This window comes from Macrobrachium nipponense, chromosome 18 (genome assembly GCF_015104395.2).
Source record: "Macrobrachium nipponense isolate FS-2020 chromosome 18, ASM1510439v2, whole genome shotgun sequence".
NCBI classification, from domain to species: domain Eukaryota; kingdom Metazoa; phylum Arthropoda; class Malacostraca; order Decapoda; family Palaemonidae; genus Macrobrachium; species Macrobrachium nipponense.
Genome location: NC_087211.1, coordinates 30144885 through 30170313, shown reverse-complemented (window position 1 = coordinate 30170313; position 25429 = coordinate 30144885). Strand labels below are relative to the sequence as shown.

At 47.9% G+C, this 25429-nt stretch overlaps 1 protein-coding gene across 2 annotated transcripts in view; it reads right to left on the bottom strand.

Annotated features, from left to right (window-relative positions):
• Positions 1-25167, bottom strand: part of LOC135196948 (lysophospholipase-like protein 1) — a 129162-nt gene extending 103995 nt beyond the window's left edge. The window contains exon 1 of one of the 2 annotated variants that reach the window (XM_064223794.1): positions 24733-25167. In XM_064223794.1, the coding sequence (XP_064079864.1) occupies positions 24733-24817 (85 nt within the window). In that variant the 5' untranslated portion in view covers positions 24818-25167. Of the gene's footprint in view, positions 1-330; positions 846-24732 lie in introns of those variants that run through there. The other variant, XM_064223795.1, reaches the window with a different exon arrangement.
• Positions 25168-25429: the final 262 nt, after the last annotated feature.

Below are 25429 nucleotides of genomic sequence, written 5' to 3'. Positions count from 1 at the left end.
CGACAGAAAAAATATGCATAGAAAATGGGAATGGTTCCTGATATCCGCCTCCCAGCGGCGGGAATGGGTACTACCACCTGGCCGCCCACTGCGTGTGCCGCGAGTTTTGAAATTCTGTTGGACTTCGGAGAATACAGCTATATATATATCTGCCAAGTAAGTTTCATGAACAAACTTTCATTTTTATGTATGCAACTTATCAAGTAGTTACATAGTGAAGTCCCACATTGTAGGAGATGAGACTCATGGAGATATACATACTTTTCATATAAAATAATGAAAGGATGCACATAGCGCTAGCATTAATGAAAACGCTTGTTGGTTCCTTACCTGTTAAGAGAGCTGTACAGATGATTACTACTCTGGATTATGCTCATCTCAACTAGTAGGGTGGCGGTGTAGCCAAGGGTCATCCTCTACATTAGTGGGATCCATGTGCTAAGGAATAGTCTGTGGCTAGCAAGGACATAGTACCATCACCAACATAACACCAGAGTAATTCTATCGCCACCAAACATATCTAAAAACCATACCCAACCATTTAAACAAAACTGACGTGTACTCCTAGTACAACAATAGTACCCCTAGACTCCCCTCAAGACTAAACAACCTTGTTCAAGGTGAAGAGAATAGATTAGGAAGGAGCAACTTCCTTTGCACCCTTACCCAACACGGTACCAGCAACTGAATTTGGACCCAGGGTACTGCAGTTGTCATAAATCGTTTCAATTTCACGCACGTACTGAGAAGCGATCACTGATCTACACTTCCAATATGTCAATTGGACAAAGGAATCTAATGAGAGGTTATGCTTAAAAGAAAGTGAAGATGCTACCACCCTTACTTTGCAAACTTTTACTTTTCTGGGCTCAGCTCGTGTCGGCCTATGAAAGGATCCTTAATATCATTCTTTCTAGGTAAAATTAATCTAAAATTACCAGAGAAAAACAAAATTAAGAAAATTAAGAAAATGTCAGTAAAACTGACTCGCTCACTCTTAAAAAGAAGTGTCGGTATGGCAATAGGGGCGAGTGGGAACACTACCACGAGACATTCACCAATTAGAACTTCCAATCAGAATCCCCACAAGAGAGAGCTGATACCAACAGGTGATGCGGCCGCTACTACTACTACTAGAGGACGCCACGGACAACAGCGCCCCTAGCGAACATCCTTAATAATTAGCGCCAGCGTTCGGACGCATTCTCTTTGTGCTTGTGCTATTTACGAGGAATTTTATCACCATTCATCATGGAACGTTCTGCCATCGCAACGGCTAAGTTAAGTTGCCTCATAAGTAATGTTTTACTGTATTTTTTGTCTTCCGGGAACCAGTATTTTCCTTCTAATAGGTCAATATACGGTTTCCCGGTTGTCTCGTGGCGGGCGCCATGCTGCCTCTTAAGAATTTCCCGGTCCTCCATACTTGTGGACTTCTTATACTTATGGGTCTTACTATATTACGTTCATCGTTTTTACATCGAGTTTTAGCTAGGTTAGCCCTTTACCATTTCTCTTAGTTTTGGTATTTAGGGCTATTCTATGTTCCAGCCAGCATCCCGCTCTTGCTCTTCATCGGCTATCGCTGGCTCCGAGTAGGCTTCTGTTCCTCGGAACAGTTTGCCTCCTCCTGGGCTTCTTTTTTCCTCTACTAAAAGTGTCTTTTCCATCTTTACGATGTAAATTTATTCTATTTAGGGTGTTAGGCTAGCCTAGGTGCATGTCCCATGTATTGGTACAGCCTGGTTCACGTGGCCTTCCCACGGTGTGTTTGCTCGCGGCTTAGGCCACTTGCGGTCACGTGTTCCATCGCACCTTCCACTTCCCCTTCCCTCCCTACCAGGTATAGGGAGGCGCTGGGGGACCCCTTGGTTGTCATGACAACCTCAGTTGCCTTCCTCCTCTCTCTCTCAGGTGGCCAGGGGTCCTCCCAGCGGGGTGTATAGGGCGACCACATAGGGTACCGGTCTCCGAGCGGGTAGTTGTTGAGACGGGGAGGAGTAGGCCACCCCCCCCCCACCCCCACTCTCTCTCTCCCGCCGTGTTACGCCGAGACCCTCCCCCCCCTTCCCCAGTTGCTCAGCCACCTTCCCTTTCTATAACGAACGGAGCCTTCCGCCGCAGCCGGGGCACCTTTGGTTATAGATTACTGCTCCGCCAGCGGGCGGGGTGGTCACTACTAGTGGTCGGTTGCTTGCCTACTATATCCTTACATCTCTCCCCCACGCTACCGGAAGGGAGCTTGCTTCTTACCCGGGAAACCGGGCACTCTTCTAGTAGACGGGTGGAGAAAGGTTTGATATTATTGTTATTTTTAAGGATATACCCTAATTTTACGATGATTTGTTTAATTTTATTATTCATATGTTTACCATCCCCGCCATTATCCGTCGTGGTTTCCTTTTACCACCACACCTGGTTGGATTCTATCTCTTGTCTCCGCCGCCAGCGGAGCAATAGCCTAGGACAACCAACCATTTTCTACCACACGTATTATGGCGGGGCTCTGGTTTAATCTAACTTTCTCGCTCCGGCACCAGTGGAGCAACTGTTAGGCTGTAAGTGTTTCTCCTGATACTTATGTATCTTTCCTTTCTTACAGGCTACCAACTGTCAGGTCCTGGGATGCAACGCGACTTTGTACGACCCCTGCGGCCACGATGAATGCAGGTCTCACGCTCCATGTGCCCCACGCCGTACAACGATATATCGTCTGGCACTCGAAGCCTGCGCCATCTGCTACACTAGTCAGTCAGCTGGTGGAGGGGGTAAGTCGATTATAGACTTCTTTATCATTTTACTAACAACTCTTAGACATAAGTTTGTTAACCCCGTTCCGCCATTAGAAGCTCATCTCACCTTTTCTTTCAGGCTGCTGGTGTGAGGGAGGTCGCCCTTGCTACCCTGAAAGCGTGGGTAGGCGGCTTCGGGAAGAACGCCGCCAAAGGCCAGCCTTACATCCTAGACAAGAAGCTGGCCGTCCAGATCTTCCCCGCGGGCAAGTCAACAGGGTATGTTGACCCCTTGTCCGCAGCCCCTCTCATAGCCTCCATCCAGCAAGAAATGCAGCAATCTTTCGGGGTCGTAGCCACACAGGAGTCGGTCCCGGACGTCGCTACCCTGGACCTCAACATTGAGCCTATGGCGGTAGGGGCAGAGGATTTGTTGGTTGAGGTAGGTGTGTCGGGCGCCCAAGGTCTTTCCTTGGGCGCTCCTGGATCTTCTCCTGTCCCTTCTTCAAGCGCTTCTTTCCAAGGCTTTGTGGGATCTGAGATCCCTACCCGCTCTCGCTCTCTCTGTACCCCCAAAGGTGAAGGACAGAGAGAACCGAAGACCCTAGTTAAGACGACTTCTAAGAAGTCATCTTCGTCTTCTTCGGCTAAGAAGTCTTCGACTTCTTACGCTGACGCGGTGAAGGCCAAGCCGAGCTCTTCTTACTCGAAGAGCTCTAGAAGCAAGTCTTCTAAGGAGAAGGCTCGCGCTCCCGCCGAGCCAATGCCTTCTCCGGCCTCCACCGCATCCACTCCGGTAACGCCGGTGGGAGGAGCGGGACCCAGCACCTTTCATCCCCACTGCTTTCTCAGCAGTGGTGATGCAACAGGTGGGCGAGATGGTCGGCTCTCAAGTCTCCGCCCTGGGGACGAAATTTGAGCAGATGTTCGCACAACTGTCGAGCACTCTGTCTCAATCGGGCCAGTCCATCCAAGATCTCTCTAACAGAGTTAGAGAGAATGAGGACCGAGTAGCTGGGCTCTCTCAGGTCCCCCTTCCCAGTCTCCCCAGTGACAAGTGCTGGTATTTTCCAGCTTCCGCCATACGATTCACTACCAGCTTTCTCTATGGAGAACCCATGGAGAGTAGCCGCTTACTCCGTTAAGGATGGTATGATCTCTATCCCGGAGTGTGGAACTCGAAGGATTGAGGACTTCGAGTTTATCCTCCGGGTTTGACGCAGCCTTCATCGGCTATGCTAGGCTGACCGTAGCGGCTCTTACTAGGGAAGTACAAGATCTCTAGGGAGAATGTTCTCTACAGTAGGGATCATGCCCAACGTGAATGGGTTCACTGCCTTGAGGACTGGGAGTGCACAAACACCAAGCTCCAGGCCTATAAGAGTCCTTTCACTATTTTTGCGACGGAAGAGGAGGCTTCTCTTCCGTTCGCTACAAAAATAGTAGAGACGACTCTTCAGGCAGTCCTCAAGGATGAGCCCATGCCACAGCTAAGGGAGGCGGAGTCTACTTCTCCGCTCTTCCCAGCTTTTGGAGAATTGTGGGAGAACTTGCCAGCCACGTTCACGCTTGGTAAGCTCAAACCAGACTGCGCCATGGAACAGTTCGGCGAAAAGCTCCCAAGGCTGCCTGATTCCTTGATTCAGGCGGAGTTCGACGCGCGAACTAGGTTTGGCAGGTCCCTCAATTCACTGATCTAACGGAGATGGCTGCTCTCTCGTATGGCACGGAACCTCTGTTTAAGATCTTGGCCAAATCCCAGCTTCAGACGGTTCAGACGGATGCTTTCGACTTCTTCAAGCTAGGAGGAATTGCCGAAAGCACGTTCTGCAGGAGTGCACTATTAGGGCACGAGCCTAATAGACTCCTGGCTTCTAGCATGTGGGGAGCGGATCTCTTCCAGAGTCCGCTGTAAATGAAGTACACCACGAGGCTGCTAGGCTCAACCAGAGCCTTAGAGCTAGGTGGGGTATTTCATCCAAGAGGAATCAAGAATCCGTCCCCACTGCTGGTAACAAAGAAACCAAAGAAGTCTGGTAAAAGGTTCCAGCCTTACCAGAAACACCAGCAACAGCAGCAATTTGTTCAGGCCGTCCCGGTTACCCAACAGGGACAACCTGCTACGTTACTAAACAGAACCAGCCCATCCCTCCTGCCTGTCTCCTCAATCACAACCTTCGACCTCCTACGCACTCTCGCCGGCCTTCAACCCTACGTATGAAGGTCAGGGCTACCCTCCTTTAACAGACAATCGAGAGTAGGGCGAGAGGCTACTTTCGCCAGCGTGGCGCAGGAAGGGCGACAAGGAGCAAGCAGTTCAGAGGAGGGCGTGGTGGGTCAACCCGCCCATCAACAATGAGGCTCCCCAGGTAGGAGGGAGGCTGTTCCTCTTCCGTCACAGGTGGGGGTTCAGCAATTGGGCACAGAGCATAGTGTCCAAAGGATTGGGTTGGAGTTGGATCAAAGATCCTCCTCCAATCAAATCATTCCGCCAAATACCATCAAAGGAATTGACAGATTACGTGGAGGAACTCCTTCAGAAAGGAGCTATTGCGAGAGTCAAGCATCTAAAATTTCAAGGTCGCTTATTCAGCGTGCCAAAGAAAGGCTCAACAAAAAGAAGGGTAATCTTAGACTTGTCAAAGCTAAACTCTTTCATTCGTGCGACAAGTTCAAGATGCTTACCCTCTCGCAAGTAAGGACCTTACTTCCGCGTGGAGCCGTCACATGCTCCATCGATCTTACAGACGCATACTATCATATCCCTATAGCCAGACACTTCCGCCCATTCCTAGGATTCAGGCTAGGAATCAGGACATTCTCATTCAAAGTGATGCCCTTCGGTCTGAATGTAGCCCCCGAGGGTATTCACGAAAATAGCAGAAGTGGTTGTGCAGCAATTGAGAACTCAGGGAATCATGGTAGCAGCATACCTCGACGATTGGTTGATCTGGGCACCAACTGTCGAGGAATGTCTCAAAGCCACCAAAAAGGTAGTTCACTTTCTGGAACATCTGGGGTTCCAGATAAACAAAACGAAATCCAGACTTACCCCGGAGTCTCGTTTTTCAGTGGCTGGGAATCCAATGGGATTTGTCTTCCCACAATCTGTCAATTCCAGTGGCCAAACGGAAGGAAATAGCAAAATCTGTCAGGCAATTTCTCAAATGCAAACAAACATCAAGGAGAAACCAGGAAAGAATCCCTAGGGTCCCTTCAGTTTGCTTCGGTAACAGATATCCTCCTGAAAGCAAGGCTAAAAGATATAAACCGAGTTTGGCGATCGAGAGCAAACGCCAAATCTCGAGGACAAGTTGTCAGTAATTCCACAGATCCTTCGCAATCAACTCCGTCCATGGTCAAAAGTAAAGAAACTAAGCCAAGCGGGTACCCCTTCAATATCCCCTTCCAGTGTTAACCATTCACACGGATGCCTCCCTGTCCGGGGTGGGGGGGATATTCTCAGTTCAAAACAGGTTCAGGGACTTGGTCAGTTCAATTTCGCCAGCTCCACATAAAAACGTTCTGGAAGCAATGGCAGTATTTCTTACCTTTGAAGAGACGCTTCCCCCGAAAAAGTCTCATCTAAGGCTAGTTTTGGACAGTGCAGTGGTAGTTCATTGCATCAACAGAGGAGGGTCCAAATCCAAGCATGTGAACCATGTCATGATAGCCATCTTTGCCCTAGCAAACAAACACAAATGGCATCTGTCCGCCACTCACCTGGCGGGGGTAAGAAAGTTGTGATAGCAGACGCTTTGTCCCGGTCAGTTCCTCTGGAACTCAGAATGGTCCCTAGACGACGGGTCATTCCAGTGGATATGCCGGAGAGTCCCAGGTCTCCAAGTAGATCTCTTCGCCTCACAAGCACCACAAGCGCCCCTTGCTATGTGGGCCCCCAACCTGGACCCTCTGGCTTTATTGCCCACGGACGCCTGTCGTTAGATTGGGATCAGTGGAGAAAAATTTATGTCCTCCAGTGAATCTTCTCTTTGAAAGTCTTAAGCAAGCTGAGGACTTTCAAGGGAATAGTAGCTCTGATTGCACCGGACTGGCCCAAGAGACAACTGTATCCTCTTTTTTTCTGGAATTGGGGTCTCCGACCTCAACGGATTCCCAATCCCAAGCTGTCACAATCAGTACAAATGAGGACTGTGTTCGCTTCCTCAGGAATTCTTCAGACCCTAACTTTATGGACTTCATGAAGTTTGCGGCTAATAAAGATGCTAATATTGATCCACAAAATATTCTCTTCCTAGAATCAGATAAGAGAGAGTCAACTATTAGACAATATGACTCAGCTGTTAAAAAAAATTAGCATCCTTCCTGAAAGAATCAAACACTACAACCATGACAGTTAATCTAGCTATATCCTTTTCAGATCCTTGTTTGAAAAAGGTTTAGCAGCTAGCACTATTACTACTCATAAATCGGCTTTGAAGAAGATCTTTCAGTTAGGTTTTCAGATAGATCTGACTGAATCTTATTTCACGTCTATTCCTAAAGCCTGTGCTAGACTTAGACCTCTCAAGGCCTACTGCAGTTTCATGGTTCTTAAATGATGTCCTCAAACTAGCTTCAGATACTGACAACTCGTCCTGTACATTCATAATGCTTCTTAGAAAGACATTATTCTTATTAAGCCTAGCTTCAGGAGCTAGAATTTCAGAACTGTCGGCTCTATCCAGAGATGCGGGTCATGTGGAATTTTCCTCCCCTCAGGAGAAGTTCTGCTTGCTCCGGATCGTAGTTTTTTTGGCTAAAAATGAGGATCCTCTTGCAAGGTGGGCCCCTTGGAAAGTCATCCCACTTCCGCAAGACCCTTCTCTTTGCCCAGTATCAACTTTAAGAGCCTTTCTATCTCGTACATCCTCAAGATCCTCAGGTCCTCTCTTCATGAGAGAGAAAGGTGGTACTTTGTCAGTTAAGGTATTAGACAAACAAATCCTTTACTTCAATTAAACAAGCCAATCCTGATTCATTTCCAAAAGCACATGACATCAGGGGAGTAGCCACCTCAATTAATTACTTTCAACATATGAACTTTGAGGATCTTAAAAAGTATACTGGATGGAAATCTACGACAGTCTTTAAACGTCATTATCTAAAGTCCTTGGAATCTTTAAAATTTTCAGCAGTAGCAGCGGGAAACATTGTTTCTCCTGATACTGTATAGTAGTTGTAGTACAGATCCAGGTCTCCTTTCTACCTACCTCATCCAACATGCCTCACCCTATCGCCATGCTACTCGGATATCCTAGCCTTAGCCGCTGAAATCATATTAGTGGATTGTCCCTTATTTTTTTGCTAGGGACATCCACACCTTGTACTGATAATGTACTTCAGTGTACCTACCCTTATTTTTATGCTAGGTAGGACACAATGTGTGTATATTTTGTAAATAAGTTATCTAAGTAAATCTATTTTGTTAAAATTACACTGCATTATTATAATTTACTGTGTTTATTGTAATTTTAAGTACTTTACATTACTAACTTTCTTTTATGTTACTGTTTAGAATAAGTTAGACTTAAGTACTTAGTTATATGCTGTAATTGATTTATTTATATTATATCCCTCATTTTACAACTGCTTTTCATTTGTCCTTTTTTCCCATCTTGTCTGTTTCTCTGGTACTCTTTCATAGGCCGACACGAGCTGAGCCCAGAAAAGGGATTTTGACGAAGGAAAAATCTATTTCTGGGTGATTGGCTCGTGTCGCCCTATGAAACCCACCCTGTATTGGTTGCCCCCCCCTGCAGGACAAGATGTTTTTTTAGATTAAGGATGTCCGCTAGGGGCGCTGTTGTCCGTGGCGTCCTCTAGTAGTAGTAGTAGCGGCCGCATCACCTGTTGGTATCAGCTCTCTCTTGTGGGGATTCTGATTGGAAGTTCTAATTGGTGAATGTCTCGTGGTAGTGTTCCCACTCGCCCCTATTGCCATACCGACACTTCTTTTTAAGAGTGAGCGAGTCAGTTTTACTGACATTTTCTTAATTTTCTTAATTTTGTTTTTCTCTGGTAATTTTAGATTAATTTTACCTAGAAAGAATGATATTAAGGATCCTTTCATAGGGCGACACGAGCCAATCACCCAGAAATAGATTTTTCCTTCGTCAAAATCCCTTTTATTGAATTAAAACCTGACTCCTTCAACTTGGAATGGACCTCCAAAAAGGGATTTTGACGTAGGAAAAATTTATTTCTGGGCGAGGAAGCCGTGTCGCCCAGTGAAATAGGTTCCTTTAGCGCTATTTCTAAGGTAAAATATCTGCTAAATTGGACATGCCAGAATATTCTGGCTTGCTCACCTTTATTAAAAGGTGTTGGTATAGTTCTGGGGCGAGTGAAAACCACTACCACGGGACCCTCTCCAATTAGGCCATTCTTAGATAGATGGTGCAACAGGTTCCGCACAGAACACCACAGGTGATCAGATGGGTGACGAATCTTCTTCCATTGTAGATAGTGTGGAGGGGTCTTGTATTTTACTAAAAAAAAATTGTTATAATAAAATTAGATTTTATTTATACTTACCAAGTAATTACATAACTATGGTTCCCTAACCTACGGCAGCTTAAAAAATTCAAAATTGGTGCTGCGGTGGTACTATCAATATTATTAGGGAGCTTAGTAAACAAACTAGCAGAAGGCTCAATTCGTTATCTGCAGTAATATCCATGTGAGAGGAGGAGGGTGAGCTCCGATCATGTAATTACTTGGCAAGTATGTACTAAAATCTAATTTTATTATATACGTCATTTTTAAGTAACTTATCAAGTACGTAATTACATAGCTGATTCCACATTGCCTGGAGGCGGGAATAGCACGAACATTTTTAAACATGATATTGTTATGATACAATAAAGTTTGTTCATACTTACCTGGCAGATGTATATATATATATATAGCTGTATTCTCCGAAGTCCGACAGAATTTCAAAACTCCCCGGCACACGCAGTGGTCGGCCAGGTGGTTAGTACCCATTCCTGCCGCTGGGAGGCGGTATCAGGAACCATTCCCGTTTTCTATTCAGATTTTCTAATGCCACTGTCCCCTGAGGGGAGGTGGGTGGGTACTTGATTATATATATCTGCCAGGTAAGTATGAACAAACTTTATTGTATCATAACAATATCATTTTGTTCATGAAACTTACCTGTCAGATATATATATAGCTGAATCCCACCATGGAGGTGGGAAGGGACAGAATAGAATTGATTTTGGAAAACAAATTGCATACAGATGATTGACATCTTGGTTCCACCTGTTAGCATAGCTGACTTCGTGATTACTGTCACCCAAGTCGGCTTTTGCTTTACTAGAGTCTCCAGCAAGGTAGTGACCTGTATAGCTGGTGAGTTCTAGATGATCTGTCAACGGGAGCGTGACCACAATGTGACTAGACCATATTGACCATACCATGAGGGCTAAGAAGTAATATATATCACCACCTGACCAACCTAGCCAAAGTTAAGGATGTTTTAACTAAGGCTTAAGAATTGAGAAGTCCGCCATTGGCAGCGACCCAACAACTAAAATTAACAGCTCTTCCTAACCATTTTCTTCAGAATAGGATGAGTGGTACTTCTTGCCCCCAAGATTGTGTCTGCGGACACGTATGGCCCTAGTGAGCCACAGATCTCATATGTCGTCTTCACATCCTGCAGGGAGTGTGAAGTGAACACAGAGTTGCTTCGCTAAAACGCGGCACTCAGGATGTTACTGAGTGCCATGCTCTGTTGAAATGCTTCCGAGGCTGCGCCCTCACCTCGTGAGCATCCAGTTTAAAAGATTTCAAATCTTTGTCCAAACATGACAAATGAGCCTCTTTGAAAGAACTCCTTAACAATAACGCCAGGGCGTTCTTCGACATGGGCAAGTCTGGTCTTTTTACGGAACACCGCAGATTGTCCGAAGGACCTCGACTTTCTTTGGTTTTATCTAGATAAAACTTGAGAGCCCTGACAGGGCACAGGACTCTCTCTGGCTCTTGCCCAATAATTTGTGCCATCCCCTTGATCTCCAAGCTTCTGGGCCAAGGGTTAGACGGGTTTTCATTCTTAGGCAAGAACGGAAGGCTTAGAGAACACACCGCATATGTCCTCTAAAGCCAAAATGTCTGATGATGGCTTAAACCTCACTAACCCTCTTTGTCGTAGCTAGAGTGGTTAGAAAATTAGCCTTTCTGGTCACGTGCATTAAGTTTACAGAAAGGAGAGGTTCGAAATGCTTTGACATCAGGAACTTCAGACTACGTCTAAGTTCCATGCCGGAAGCTTCGATCTAGAAAGTTTCGAAATTTCCACAGACCTCAAAGATCGTAAAGGGCTTTGTTGTTTGACAGATCCAAATCTCTGAGCCTAAAGGCCATCAACAACATACTTCCGTATTCTTTAATAGTTGGGACTGCCAGCTTATCCCATTCTTCAGACGGAAAGGGAAGACGGTAATGTAATTCACAGAGGTCGAAGTGGAGGAAAAGCCATTCTTCCTGCACTATCTCCAGAAACGGCCCACTCCGATTGGTACACTGCAAGATAGGCAACACTTCTTTGCCTTGGCAATGACACTTGCCATTAGTCTTGAAAATCCTCTCATTCCGGTCAACTTCTTGACAGTCTGAACACAGTCAGACTCAGAGCGGAGAGGTTTTGAGGTACCTCTCGAAGGGTCCTTGGAAAGTGCTCTAGGAAGGACGTGACCTCTGTGAATCCAGCCTCTCGAAGGCCAACATGGGGTGATCAGCGTCATTCTCGCTCCCTCTGACGCCAGCAATTATCTTACTACATCTCCTAAGAGTTTGAATAGGGGAAAAAGAGACTAAACATCTATCCCCATTCCATACTATAGGATGGCGTCTATTGCTACCGCTCTCGGATCGAGAATAAGGGAGCAGTCTAGAGGAAGCCTCTTCGTCTTCAACATTGCGAAGAGATCTATGAAAGGACGTCCCTAAAGTCTCCACAACTCTCGACATACTTCTAAGCGAAGATTACTCAGACGTCAGTAGTTGCTGCCGTCGATCGAGAAGATCCGCACGGACGTGCTGCAATCGTGCAACGAACCTCTTGAGGATCATTATGTTCCGTGCCTGTGCCCATAACCGGCTCTCTCTTCTTGAGATATGAGAGAGCTGTGGAATTGTCCGAGTTGATCTGGACCACTCGCCCAAAAACTCGTTCTTCGAGGAACTGGAGAGCTAACCGAATTGCTTCCAATTCTTCTAGATTATGTGCCAGGACATCTGTACCTCTGTCCGGATGCCTGGCACCCTCTCGCTATCACCTGAGGTGATCCTTGACCTACTGAGAGATGTTCAGAATCATTTCTAGATCTTCGATGTTATTTCAGTTTTCCGGTAGGAAAAACTGTAGAGGTCTGAATTGCAGTCCATTCATGGAAACAAGCTTCTCCAGCGAGGAAATGGTCCCCAGCAGACTCATCCATTCCCTCACTGAGCATGCTTCCTTCCCTAATAAGGCTGCGCTTTGCATAAGCAGGAGAGCATTATTATAGTGATATGCCGCGGTAGACTCGTACAGAATTCTGTTACAGTGCGGTAAACAGCACCGAAAAGGTCTACGAGATATCTCTTGTTGAAAATTTCTTAGCAAAACGAAGGCGATGTTCATTCATGCTTGCTAAAATTCACCTCAACCTGAGGCTAAAGTCCGTGATTGTAGGGCAGAGATACGGTTAGTCAGTCAATCCCGCAGGAGAGAGAGACGTAACCGACCGCGCATGGCAGAGAACTAGCTGGTACTGCATTGATCTACAGTGACAGCAGCCTACATTCGCCGTCTCACACTATTCTGCCTGAGTTGCCAGCTACTCCATTCTACGAAGGAATAGGTTTGTTATTATTATCGAGCAGAAGGAAACTCTCAAGCAGGCATATTTAAGTGAAACAGAATTCGCTAAATACAGAAGCTGAGTTGGTGTTGTTGTAACAATACCTTTAAGCGTTGTCCTTACACCGGAAACTCCTGGAAGGTTGCAGGGAGTACCGATTAAATGCACTTAGAATAATAGTCCTTTTGGTTGCCATCCGTAGAGGTAACTACAGTATGCGTATACGACTTGAACCATACAGTAGTAATATAACGCAAAGGTAAAATACGTAGAGTATTGTAGTCACTTGGACAGCTAATTCTCTACTACATTCTTTCCTCGACAAGGAAGAGAGAGAATGGAAATCGACTGTCTTCGTTCTCTTCGCCAAGAGAACGAATTAGTATTAGTCGAAGGAGATCCTCAAATGAGAACCGAGGACCAAAGAGGACAGCTCAAGCTTCTTATGTTATTGGACATAAGACTTCATGGACGTAGTCTACAAGTTTTTTTCCTGGACGAGCCTCTGACCAATGAATGAGAGCTCTTCCAAATCTTGTCAATGAGAGCTTATCCGCTTACGCGATAAAATGTTATTGAAATCTTTGTCAATGAGAACTAACCCATTTATGAGACAAAGAGTTTATTTTTTGTCATGAGGGGTTACCCACTTACTTGACAAAACATTTAGTATCTTGTTAATGGGGGAAACCCACTTACTTGACAAAACGTTTAGTATCTTGCTAATGGGGGAAACCCACTTACAGGACAGAAAGTAATCCAGGAATCCCAATTCCCGCAGAAATCGGGGAAGGGGCAGGATTCCTGGTCAGAGACTGGGCTTACGGCAGGTAGGACCCTAATGTTCCTCTTCGGCAGTGCAGTCCCGAACGCAGTAGAGGGGTTTTATGACACCGAAATCTGCTTAAAAGTTTTCTAGAGTCTTTTTCTAGATGCCAGCTCACCAGAACCAACCTGGCTACCTTATCCATGCAGGTTGGATAGTTATTCGAGAGAAAGAGAGTCAGGGCCCCGAGACTGCAGGTCCAGGGCTCCGAAATACCAATCTAGGAGCTAAAAATATCCATCATCCTGAACAGCCCTTTCAGATGGTCTATCTGGCTGGCAAAATCGTCCTGGGAAGAGGAAGGAACTCTCCAACCAGCTTCCTCTCCCGTTTCATATCGGATGCCTGCTATTACGCTTAACCTTGCTGGAAGTAGGGCAAAGGAAGTCTTGCCTTGCGTTTTTCTAGAGTTCATCAAGTCATGGATTCTATTGAACGCTCCCTTCGTAGAAAGCGAAGTGGACATCTTGACGAGACCAAGCTCCTTCCTCTTCTTCGACGACGCCCACTGCGAGAGAGGAGAGCAAGGGATCCTCTATCTGAAGGAGGATTCGAAGAAGAAATTCGGGTATGCCTCACCGCCAAATCCGAATCTTTATTAAGTTCCTGTAAAGGAACGTCCTATGGAGCGTCCTCTTGACGAGTGTTCTTGCAGGAATCCTGCCGAACGTCTTGATGCGTAGGATGCCTATCGTTCTGAAGAACGTCCTGGTAAGTGCTCTGCCGAGCGTCATGACGTGTAGGACACCGAGCATCTTCAAAAGCGTCCTCGCTAGCATCCTGGCGAGCGTCAAAATGTGTAAGACATTGAGCGTCTTCAAAAGCGTCCTGGCGAGCGTCTCGATGTTTATGACGTCGAGCGTCTTCCAGAGCGTCCTGGCGAGCATCTCGACGTGTAGGCCGTCGAGCATCTTCAAAAGCTTCCTCGCGAGCGTCCTGGTGAGCTTCTCGATGCGTAGGAGTCAAGCGTCTTCAAAAGGTGTCCTCGCAAGAGTCTTGCCGAGCGTATTGGTGCATAGAACACCAAGTGTTCTGAATGGTATCTCAGAGAGGATCTTGCCGAGCGTCCTGATGCATGAAAGGCCACCTGAGAGGCGTCATGGAGAGCCACACGCTGCTCCTGAAGTGCGCGAGCACTATAAGAAGACGTACGGCGATCGTCTTCAAGACGGGCCTTAAGGACCTTCGTTACCTTCTGACAAAGGCGACGGCCGCCTGTGCGACATCTTGCGTCTTTGTAATGCAAATGAACACTTCCAGAAACGCGCCCAAAACTCGGCGTTTCCGAAAGGCATCCTCGCGAGGGCCTTGCCGAGCGTCCTGATTGCATAGAACGCCAAGCATCCTGAAAGGAGTCCTCTCGAGGGTCCTGCCGAGCATCTTGATGTATAGAACGCCGAGCGTCCTGCATAACATCCTTGTGAGCGTCTTGAAGAGCGTCCCGAAGAGGAGAGCGACGAACATCAAGAGAAGCGTCATGGAGAGCTTCGTGACGTGACGCGGCGGACCCAACAGCGTCAGCACAAGCAACTTGAGAGGCTTCCTGGCGAGGGGAGCGCCGCTCATGAAGCGCGCGAGCGTCATAAGCAGATGTATGGTGATCGTCGTCAGGACGAGTCTTAAGGACGTTCGCAACTCTTGACAAAAACGACGGCCGCCTGTGCAACATCTTGCGTCTTTGTCACACTCATCGACACTTCCAGAAGCGCACTCAAAAGGATGCCTGTGCATTCTTGAGTGCGAGGATGTAGAGGGCGACGAGCGAGGAGAAGGAGAAGGAGACTGCCTGACTTGACAGACAGCCTCGAATCCTTCCTGCAGTACTGTGCTTTGCCCTTCTCTTGGCGAAAACGAGGACAACCGAGAAGGGCTGATTCTTGTGAGAAGACGAGGGATGAGGGGACGCCTTCCTCCTTATCACAGTAACAATACTAGAGCAATCTGGGCGCTCAAAAGCGTCCTGCTCCGATGACGTCCTTTTTTCCTTCTGCAATCACATGACAAGAGAGAGAGAGGACGTGAAGAGTCCTCCTCTATAAGCTTCTGTTTAAAGGGCGCGAGTCCTTCCGAGAGCTCTAACCCTTGTACGGGGAGGACGCGAAGCAATCCTTCAGGATTCGTGCGCGTGCACGATCTTTGGCAGCCTGGGAAGCGTCTTCAGGTCCTGCCGAAGGGACGCCAGATCGGTGGGGAGTCCCCGCAACCCTCCTTCGGTTTTCAACTTGCCCACTCCCTGTCCTGGGAGTCCGACAGAGGTCTAGACCTAGAGGCGTTATAGGGCGGATCTGACGCCCCTCCACAACACTAGGGGCACTAATTCAACATCAGTACACTCACAACACTGATTGGAGAGCGAGCACCTTAGATTCCAAGATTACGGATGGAATCCACCATAACAGAAAGGGCATTACCTATCGCGGACACTTCCTCAAGGCCCGTAGGCCATACCACAGGGTTAGGCAAAATAAAGTCTACAGGAGGTTAGTAGGTTCATTACCCTGACTTCTGTTTACTGATGCAGCTTGGAGGAAGACCTCCTGATTCTATCACGCTCTAATTTGCGTACATGCGAATCATACGTCTTCCTTCGGAATAAGTCTAACATCACACTAATTACATTGATCTTTCAGCAAAGAAACAAGTACACGTCGTGCATACCAAGTGAGGATCTACCGAAGGTTTCGATAGACTCACCTTACCCCTTGCAGACTACAAACTCTGAAACTAGTCGAACTAGATTTAGACATCTTATGCAAAGAACAATCAAATTCAAATCAATCTATGATAGCGTATGCCTAGCCACAAATCCAAGTCAATAAATCGAAAGACAATTAGGATACTTAGCGGCAATGAAGTTTCAAAATCCTAAGACGGAGGTACTGAAAACAGGTGTTTACAGTACTGGCGACAGAGAAAATCTGAATAGAAAACGGGAATGGTTCCTGATACCCGGCTCCCAGTGGCGGGAATGGGTACTAACCACCTGGCCGACCACAGCGTGTGCCGGGAGTTTTGAAATTCTGTCGGACTTTGGAGAATACAGCTACAGTATATATATATCTGACAGGTAAGTTTCATGAACAAAATGACAATTTGTCCAAAATTGCATTTTTCCTAACTATACAAACCTGAGGTCCTTTTACAATAGGAAGGTACTAGCGGCAGGCTGGGATAGGTCGTAAGCTTTCTCAACAAGGGGTTCGGTAGTTAAACTGCTTGTCCGACAGGCGCGCGCGCGCGACTGGTAGGTAAACAAATCACTTTTGCTTTTGGCCCAAGCAAAAACTGCAGAGTGAGGGGTGGCATGAGGTGGGGCTATGTGTAAAAGGACCTCAGGTTTGTATAGTTAGGAAAAATGCAATTTTGGACAAATTGTCATTTGTTCCGACACGGCATACAAACCTTCGGTCCTTTACAATAGGAAGACTCACTTCTTGGTGGGAGGAATCTGAGTCTTTTGTGAACAGACTGGTGTTCGCCCAACCTGGAATGCCTCCCTGGTCGTAAGAGCGAGGGAGGGATCCAAGCCTCTGTCCGATTGATCGGGGTGTGCACCGCAGGATCAATGGTCAGACCTCTGGACCAAGTACTAAGAGAGAGGCAAGCGTATCTCTTCGTACCAGCAAACAAGAACAAGTTCCTATTTGCAAGAGGCAACATAAAGTTATGGTTTGTCTCTTGTTGCATCCACTTCCCCCCCCTTGTAGGAGGAAGTGGTGGATATTCGCTCCCATCCCTAGTGAAAGGGATAGGATGGGGCTCTGTCGAGTAGCTCACCGGCATCTCGTCCTTATCCAGCAAGGTGATGACCGTATCCCTCTACCCACAGGTAGAGGGGTAGAAAAAGATAGGATGAGAAGCCAGTCACTCTCTCATTCACTTATCTATTCTTACAGTCACACCAGGACTCGATGCTGTTCAGCCTGCTAGGGTCTGGGTTAGCTAGGACAACGTGTTGAGCAGCCACCACGGGTCCTAAGGAAAACGATCCAAGGACCTGTGGGCAATATCCAAAAGGTAGAAGGAGGTGCCGGTGGTCTGGTTGTACCAGACCCCTGCCTTCAGTACCTGCGCCACGGAGAAGTTCTTGTGTAACTCGAGGGAGTGTACTTCTAGGTCATCTTGGTGCTGACGAAGAGTCTTCAACACTCAGCCTGGGATGTCGAGTTTCTTCAGAAAGCGCGGTCGCGCTTTCACAGGACAAAGCAGCATCTCACTTCGCATCGAAGGCGGTGAAGTCCATTAGGGAGGGGATTGTGAAGGACTCTAACCGATCGTCAGGAACCGAAGGGTTCAGAGTCTTCGCTACGAATTCGGTACGAAATCGAGCGTCACGAATCCCCCATCCCCTGGATGCTTGACTTCGCAGGAAAAGTCATGCAATTACCTCAGAGGAAAAGAGGGAATGGTCGTATGACCTATCCCTCTTTCTCACTTCGGTGATGTCCTGTACCCATACTGGTCTATCCGTCTGCAGCGAAGTTGTTGTTCTCGGTAGTGGATAGGACACCGACACTCAATGTTGGGTGTCGATGGTATGGGTACTGTGACAAGCCGTTAGGACGAAGAAAAGATTGTTATGGAACAACCGAACTAAGTCCACAGCGAAGTTCGTAACAGACTTGGGCGCTCTGACAGCTGCCGACTGACTGCGGTTCGGTAGTAGGCAAGTTGTCCAAGCACCGAGCAAGTCACGTGACCTCGCCTTAAAAGGGTTATGCCAAGAGACTAAACAAATAATTTGTTCGTCACCGATGCCAGAAGGCAAGGTGATGACTCTTAAGGCATGTGCCCAACAGGCGAAAGTCACTTGCCTTCTAGAGACCGAGGTCCTTGATGGCAAGATAACTCATAGTATAGTTGATTCTCGGCTAAGGAGTTAAACAACACTATGTGTCGTTGAAGACGAAGGTGTACAGAAAATGCAACCTACGTCTTCACAGCTGAACCGAGAGAAGGATTCTCAAGATTCTGAACCTGTGCTACAAAGACTGAGAACGCTAACCGCTATTCATTGCTGTCCGGTGAGGATCGTAGTTGCAATAAAAGCGGTAGCGCTTTCCCAGTAATGAAGACAGGGAAAGTACTGCCTGAAGAACTGCTCATGGGCTGAACATTTGGAAGTAGAGCTGTCAGGTCGGAGAGTAGGCGATGTCTTATGACATATCTGTTAATTCGGGGCGAGCAATGAATAATTGCACACCTACGAATACGAGATATTTTGAAGACAAACTCAGATGTCTGCAAAAATCATTTGCATTATCGCGGTGCGATGCAAGCGGTTCTGACTAGTACAGACTTCTGTTACCGTGCGGTACACAGAAGATGAAAGAGTCCAAGAGATCTCTGTTGAAAATTCTCGCAATGTCGAAGGCGATGAAATCGAGCGTCACAGCAGTAGATGGTCCTTCATTATTGCGAGAATCCCCGTTAATCAGAGACCTAAGTCCATGATTGTTGGGCAGAGATACGGTTCGGTAGTCAATCAAACCAGGGGAGAGAGACGTAACCGACCGTGCATCTCCGAGACCTAGCTGATACTGAGCCGCTATCAGGCAGTTCAATACGCAGTAGCTCTCGGTGACTCGTCATCCTGAGTTGCCAGGTAATCCATATTCCACGAAGGAATGCGTTCGGCTAGAACCATCGAGCATAAAGAATACGCCTCGAGCAATTATATTTAACCCGAAAACGGATTTCGGTAAATACAAAAGCTGATTTGGGGGTTGTTGTCATGACAATACCAAGTATCTAAAATCGAAAACTTGAATAACTGCTGGGAGGTTGCAGGCAACCCCGAGTTACAGTTCAATTAAGATACAATTCGTCTCGGTCACAAACGTAGAGTTAACTACGGTATGCGCCTACCCCCGGACAATTCAACTGTTAAAAGAATCATGTCGCGAGGGTAATATACGTAGTATATTTGTAGGTTCTGTACCACGACCTCCATCCTAAATCCCCTTTTCGAGGAATGAGAATAAGGATTGGAGATCGACCACCTTCGTTCTCTAGTCAGAGAGTGAAGGAGAAGTCTTTCCCAAAGGAAAGCTTCAATGGTGAACAGAATACCGAAGACGATAGTTCAAGCCAAACTGGGAAGTTCCCGTCCGTTCTTCTCTATTCCAGGTTTAAAACGCCTACTGTGAGATGCTCTTCTTTCAGCCAGCAGTCTTCTTCCAAATGCTAGAAAATTACAGGAATTCGAGCATAAGCGAGGTTCCCGATTATCGTGTAACATTATCGGGGATTCTCGCTCACTTTGGACCGTGGTCTCGCCTAAGTGTTTGGAGATCGTAAAAAACTCGAACACTCTGAGTGCGCTAGAAATTCCGTAGAATTCTAAGCACTCTGCGAAACCCCCCACCGAATTCGTCAAACGATATCGGCTGGTGGTCCTCTCGATTCCCGTAGGAATCGAGAAAGGGGCAGGATCCCTCCTCAACAACCGGGGCGCTTACGTCAGGTAGGACCCCCGAAGGTCCCCCCGGTAGCGCAGCCCCTAACGTGGGATCTTACAGAGAAATCTCTGTAGGATCCCTCCCCTTTCCCTTTCCCTCGTAGCCGTAAGGAGAGAGGGAATGGGGGAGGAATTGGATACTGGCTCGCCTTCCCAGCGGAACTAGCAGTTGGAGAAGAAAAGGAGCAGCCATCGCCTTACGGCGATGGCCTCTCAGAGCCTTGGGAAAACGTTATCGTCAGGAGAAAACGTTTTCCCCCCGAGGAGGGTTACGAACTCATACTGTAGGTAAGGGTCTGCCGCCACTGTGAACGTCGTCTTGGTGGGGGGGCTGATCGACACCTGACAGGAGAGAGCCGATACCGTCCTCCGACTCATTCCAGTCCTCGTCGAGGGTCGAAACCTCCGGAGGACCGAAGGGGTATTCAAATACGGTGTCCGAAGACACGTAGAAACGCCTCTGTCGCAGTAGAGGAGGTGAAGTAGCTTGTTCGACCGGCCAGAACTGAGAGAGCCTTCTTGTCCGGAGACGAGAGGACTACCTGGTTCAACACAGTCGGCAAGCTCCGATCGCGGCAGACCCACCGTCGATTTGGGTTCCCTCTCGGGCCCCAAAACGACTCGAGCCGAGACGTGCTCTGCTGGCGGGAGCGGCGATCCTTCCCCAGTCAGTCGTTGTGCTGACGAATCAGCGACATAACCTCGGCCAAAAGTTCCTCTAGATCTCGGAAGTCACAGCATCTTGCAGAGTGGGACCGAGAACCTTCCTCCTAAGAAGGGGGAACAGCGACAGCCCTCTCGGTCTTCCCCATCCACTTGCGCATACGTCCTGGCCGGGTCCAAGAAACCGTGCCTGGCACGTAGGGCGTCGTGGTGGGATCATGAGGGGCGCACCCCTCACGATCACTCCTCAATACCTCGCTCCTCCCAGTGTAACCCGAGGAGGTTGAAGGTACGGGAGAGGCAGACCTGACGCTCCCTCGTCGCTCGCTGGCAGAAACAGCAGGCTTGGAGGGCTGCAGGCGATCGTCAACCCGCGGTGACGATCGAGCTGCAGGCCTGGTCGAACCGTCTCGCTGTGGAGAACGGCTGGACTGAGCACAGCGGCCCCGATCTCGAGTGTCAGAAGAGTTGGTGCTGGTTGCCGTACCCGATCGCTCTCTGTGAGAGCGACGGTCAGGCGACCTGCAGGCTCCACTGTCACAGTGAGACCGGTGCTTGTCCTCACGGCACGTCACGTCGCTGGTTCCAGCCGTGGCTGGCACCGGCGAACGGGAGGACCTCTTCCCAGCCTCAGCCCGTGGCCGGTCGTGGACCGTCACGTCCCCCGGGGTAGCCCAGCTTGTTCGCGCGAGAGTGAGAGCTGGTGGTGGTGAGAGTCGCGTGAGCGGCTGTCACCAGTCTTCCGCCCCGTGCCGTGAACCTGACGCTGAGCGGACTCAGAGGTCTGGTTCCTGGCTGCACGGTCGCTGGTAGGCGACCGTACACTCGGTACCTCCCGCGAACGGAGAGGCCGAGATGGACCTGATGCAGTGGCAGAACCACTGACACCAGGCGAGGAAGTACCGGTGTTAGCCGGTACCCCTCTGGTCCCCGTAGTCTTCTTCCTTGCGGAAGAAGAGACGGGCCCCGCTCCCGAAGGAGCAGGAGGACCAGCGGAAGGTACCCTCCCGTCCCACCGAGGTGAGACGGGTCCCGAGAAGCTCCCGAGGGAGACTTCTTAGGAGGGAGGAGGCAACCTTCTTCTTCCTCGGCTGTGAAGCCTTAGAAGTCGAAGGGGAAGAGGCGGCAGCCGACGACGATGAAGAAGATGAAGACGACGACGACGACACCTTCCTCCTCTTCTTCGTCAGCTTCCTCAGGACAGACGTAAGATCTGCTATCCAGGGCGGAGCCGGGGCTGCTGTAGCCGAAGCCACCGGGCCCGGACGCACCTGTACAGACAGACCAAAGTCTGGGGTAGTACCACACGAACAGGGACGACATCAGCAGGTATGGGCATCTCAGAACAGCAGGCACAGCCAGCACAGCATCGGTAGGACAGCCAGCGCAGCAACGGCAGGGACAGCCAGCGCAGCAATGGCAGGACAGCCAGCGCAGCAACTGCATGGACAGTCAGCCCAGAATCGGCAGGTACGGCAGGCAGCCACCGGAAACACAGGAAGTGGGGAGCAGCAGCCAGCAACATCCTGGTACCGGCGGCAGGTCCAGGGGCGAGCTCTAGGCAGCGGAAGTGTGGTCGCTGCAGCGCGGCAACCACGAGCGGCGGCGGCACGCCCCCCTCTCGGTACGGCGAACGGCACTTCACAGCGGCTGTAGGCAAGACTGTTACCACACGTGAGGCGAGTACACAGGTGAGGAGGGACGTCGTCACCTGGAGCGTGGTCACCACTCCTATGGGTGACCGCAGTAGGCCCAGACATAGAATCGCAGCCCCTGGACACTAGCACGCCCTGCAAATGGAAGGACGCCCATACCTCACCAAGGTCCACCCTCGTGGCAGTAGCACCTGCGGAAATAACAGTAGTAGCGATTAGTGGGGGGGAAGTCCCCTCGCGGGGGGGGTGAGCCCCTCTCCGAACGAGTGGAAGACCCGAATACAATTGTACATCGGGCACCGAGCGCCCTCCCCCGCGCTCGACGGATCGGGGCGAGGAGAAGAACGCCGATAACCTCCCCCCCCCCAAGGGGAAGGGGCCATCTGTGGGAGCTGAGCGGGGGGGGTCTCTCGTTCCCCACCCCCGCACAGCACCCAAGTACCCAACAACAATATAAGCCCGAGAGCAATCGTGCCATCGGCCCGAATGCAAGGGCATAAGGATCAAATCCCTGACTGAGCGGAACTTGAACCAAATAAATATTGATGCAATCAATAATAAGGAATAAAATGAAAAAGCATCTTGCATTACGATTCACTTCACAATGAATAAGGCTCGGATCGAGCGCATTTGCGCCCTCGGTACCGAGCGCAAGGGTAAAAGGATCCATTCCTTACCTTTATGGATCAAGGTTTATGGAAACCTTAATCCATAATGAATTGATGCAATCAAAAAAAAAAAAAAAAATATGAAAATGAAAAAGAATACTGCGCTTGCGATTTCACTTCTACAAATAAAAAGGGGAAGGATCAATTCCCGGGAAATAGCGGAAAACATTGATCCCAATAAACAATGCAATCTCAATAAAATATGAAAATGAAAAGAAACTGTAACTTGCGATTTCACTTCATTCAAATAAAAAGGGGAAAGGATCAATTTCACCGGTAAGCTCGGAAACTGATCCAAAATGAGTATTGCTACAATCAAAATAAATATATGATGAAATGAAAAAGAATACTGTACTTGCGATTCCACTTCCATACAGAATAAGTTGCCGTGCCGAGCGCATTCGCTCGGTAACGGGCATACAGGTCAAAAAAAAAAATGAAAAGAGCACTTACTTACGATTTTCATCTACACATTTCCAACCCAAATATACGCTCGGAGCGAGCGCTCCCACCCTCGGCACCGAGCATACACAATACGAGGATCATTTCTGGGAAAATGAATTCCCGCACTTACGCCTTCAGTCCAGGCACTCGGGTAATCGGCGAGGGCGTGGTGAAACCAAGATCCTTTAATTCACACTTGAATTCAATGGAAATAAATATGAAATGATTGTACTTACAATTCAGTTTCACTATAAATAGAAAAAGAAAAACACAACCATGCGAAACAAGCCAAACGACGATGAAGCGGGCAAGAGAGCGATGATACACGTCCACACGCCAGCAGGCCGAAAGCAAAAGTGTTTTGTTTACCTACCAGTCGCGCGCGCGCGCCTGTCGGACAAGCAGTTAACTACCGAACCCCTTGTTCGAAAGCTTACGACCTATCCAGCTGCCGCTAGTACCTTCCTATTGTAAAAGGACCGAAGGTTTGTATGCCGTGTCGGAACAACAGTAGTTTCCTTAAAAACGTCGTGGCCAGGGACCATCTTCCAATTGTTATGATGAAAGTGCCCCAGTGTCTATGGGTACAAGTGGTGTCCGGATTTATCACAGGAAATGGGAAGTTTGTTGACACAAGCGACTCCGCAAACATCGAGATGGCGTCAATCTTCTAAGTTATTTAATCGTAAGTAAAAATTTTGAAAGCGTTTTGGTGAAGTTTGCACTGCGTTGGCCACTCTTTTCATTACCCTCTGTTTAAAGCTTTAAATTTGGCCTTAATTTCTAACTTTGGAGAAAATACATAGCTACTTCGAAAGGAGAGTAGAGGTCTTTAGCTGTGTCTCTCACCAACAACAACTCCCGACTGATGACCATCTCCGGTGTCAGGACACGTTAGCTATACTAAAGTACTTTTTCGGAGGGTGTCCAGCCATGACCGTCAGTGTGTTGGCCAGTCCGTGCAGTTGTTTACCCTATAGGCTAGGCTATATAGGCTAAACACTTTTCAGTTCAATAAAACCCAGCTCAATATTCTTATTTAGTAGTAGATGTTATCTGTCCCCGGACAAAAAACTAACAGAACCAACAAAGTTGCCTCCACCACATTAACGTTGCAATGCGCATGTGCAGCCGTTTGGCCTGAGGTTCATCGATTGAGATGAGTTATTTGCTCAGACCAGAAAAACTGTACAGGTTGTCCACACTAACGTCTAGTGCACAGTCCAACTGTGCAGTTAGCCTATACCTATAGCTAGTACCTAGCTAACTGCGCAGGCATAACTGAAAGTTAGTGGCGGGCTTTACTAGGAAGTTACTACCCTAGTATACCTAGTAGTATAGTAGCTAGGTGATGCATTCCTAGCTTAAGTGTATACCTAACTTAAAATTAGGCTACTACTACCTACTAGCCTACCTACCTAAGTACTCACCTGATCCATGCAAAAATATCACAGAGGCAGTGGGTTTGGCTTTCGTTTGAGGTACAATTGCTAATTTTGGAATTCTGGTAGCCATTATATCTTAACAGGACTTGCCAGATTTGGCCCGTCAAGTCTATGTTATGCAAAAATCTGTTTAGGTATTTTCTAGTATCTTTATTTTATTAATGACTTGATGTACTACCTAGTAGTACTAGCTAGGTAATTAAGCCTGCATTGGCTAGAACTTAACGTAGACTGTGAAGATCAAATGTAGGTAGTAGCTAGGTATAGCCTACTAAATTGATAGCATAAGCTACTACCTACTAGGGACCATAGATCTTATAGCTAGTATGACAATGAAACACTGAAAGGGAGCGAAGTGAAAAATTGCTGTAATGCGGAAGACACATAGTCCAAGCTGTACTAAATTAGCAGTAGTAGTATATTCAAATACACGCTTTGAAACGGCTCCCTTGCTTCTCGCATTCATTAACCCTTGAGGTGTGATTGTGTTGTGTTTATTTTCTTTACGATACCATTTATTTGTTTGACTCTTTCATATGGTTCAAGTTTCCCTCTCGACATATTTGCAAAAAGTAAAATGTCTGCTATAGGTCCTCTTCATCTTCCCGATATTTCTGCTACAAGAATCGTTTCAGGCCTTCAGCTATAGCAGTGGACCAAGCCAATAAAAAAATGTAATGGA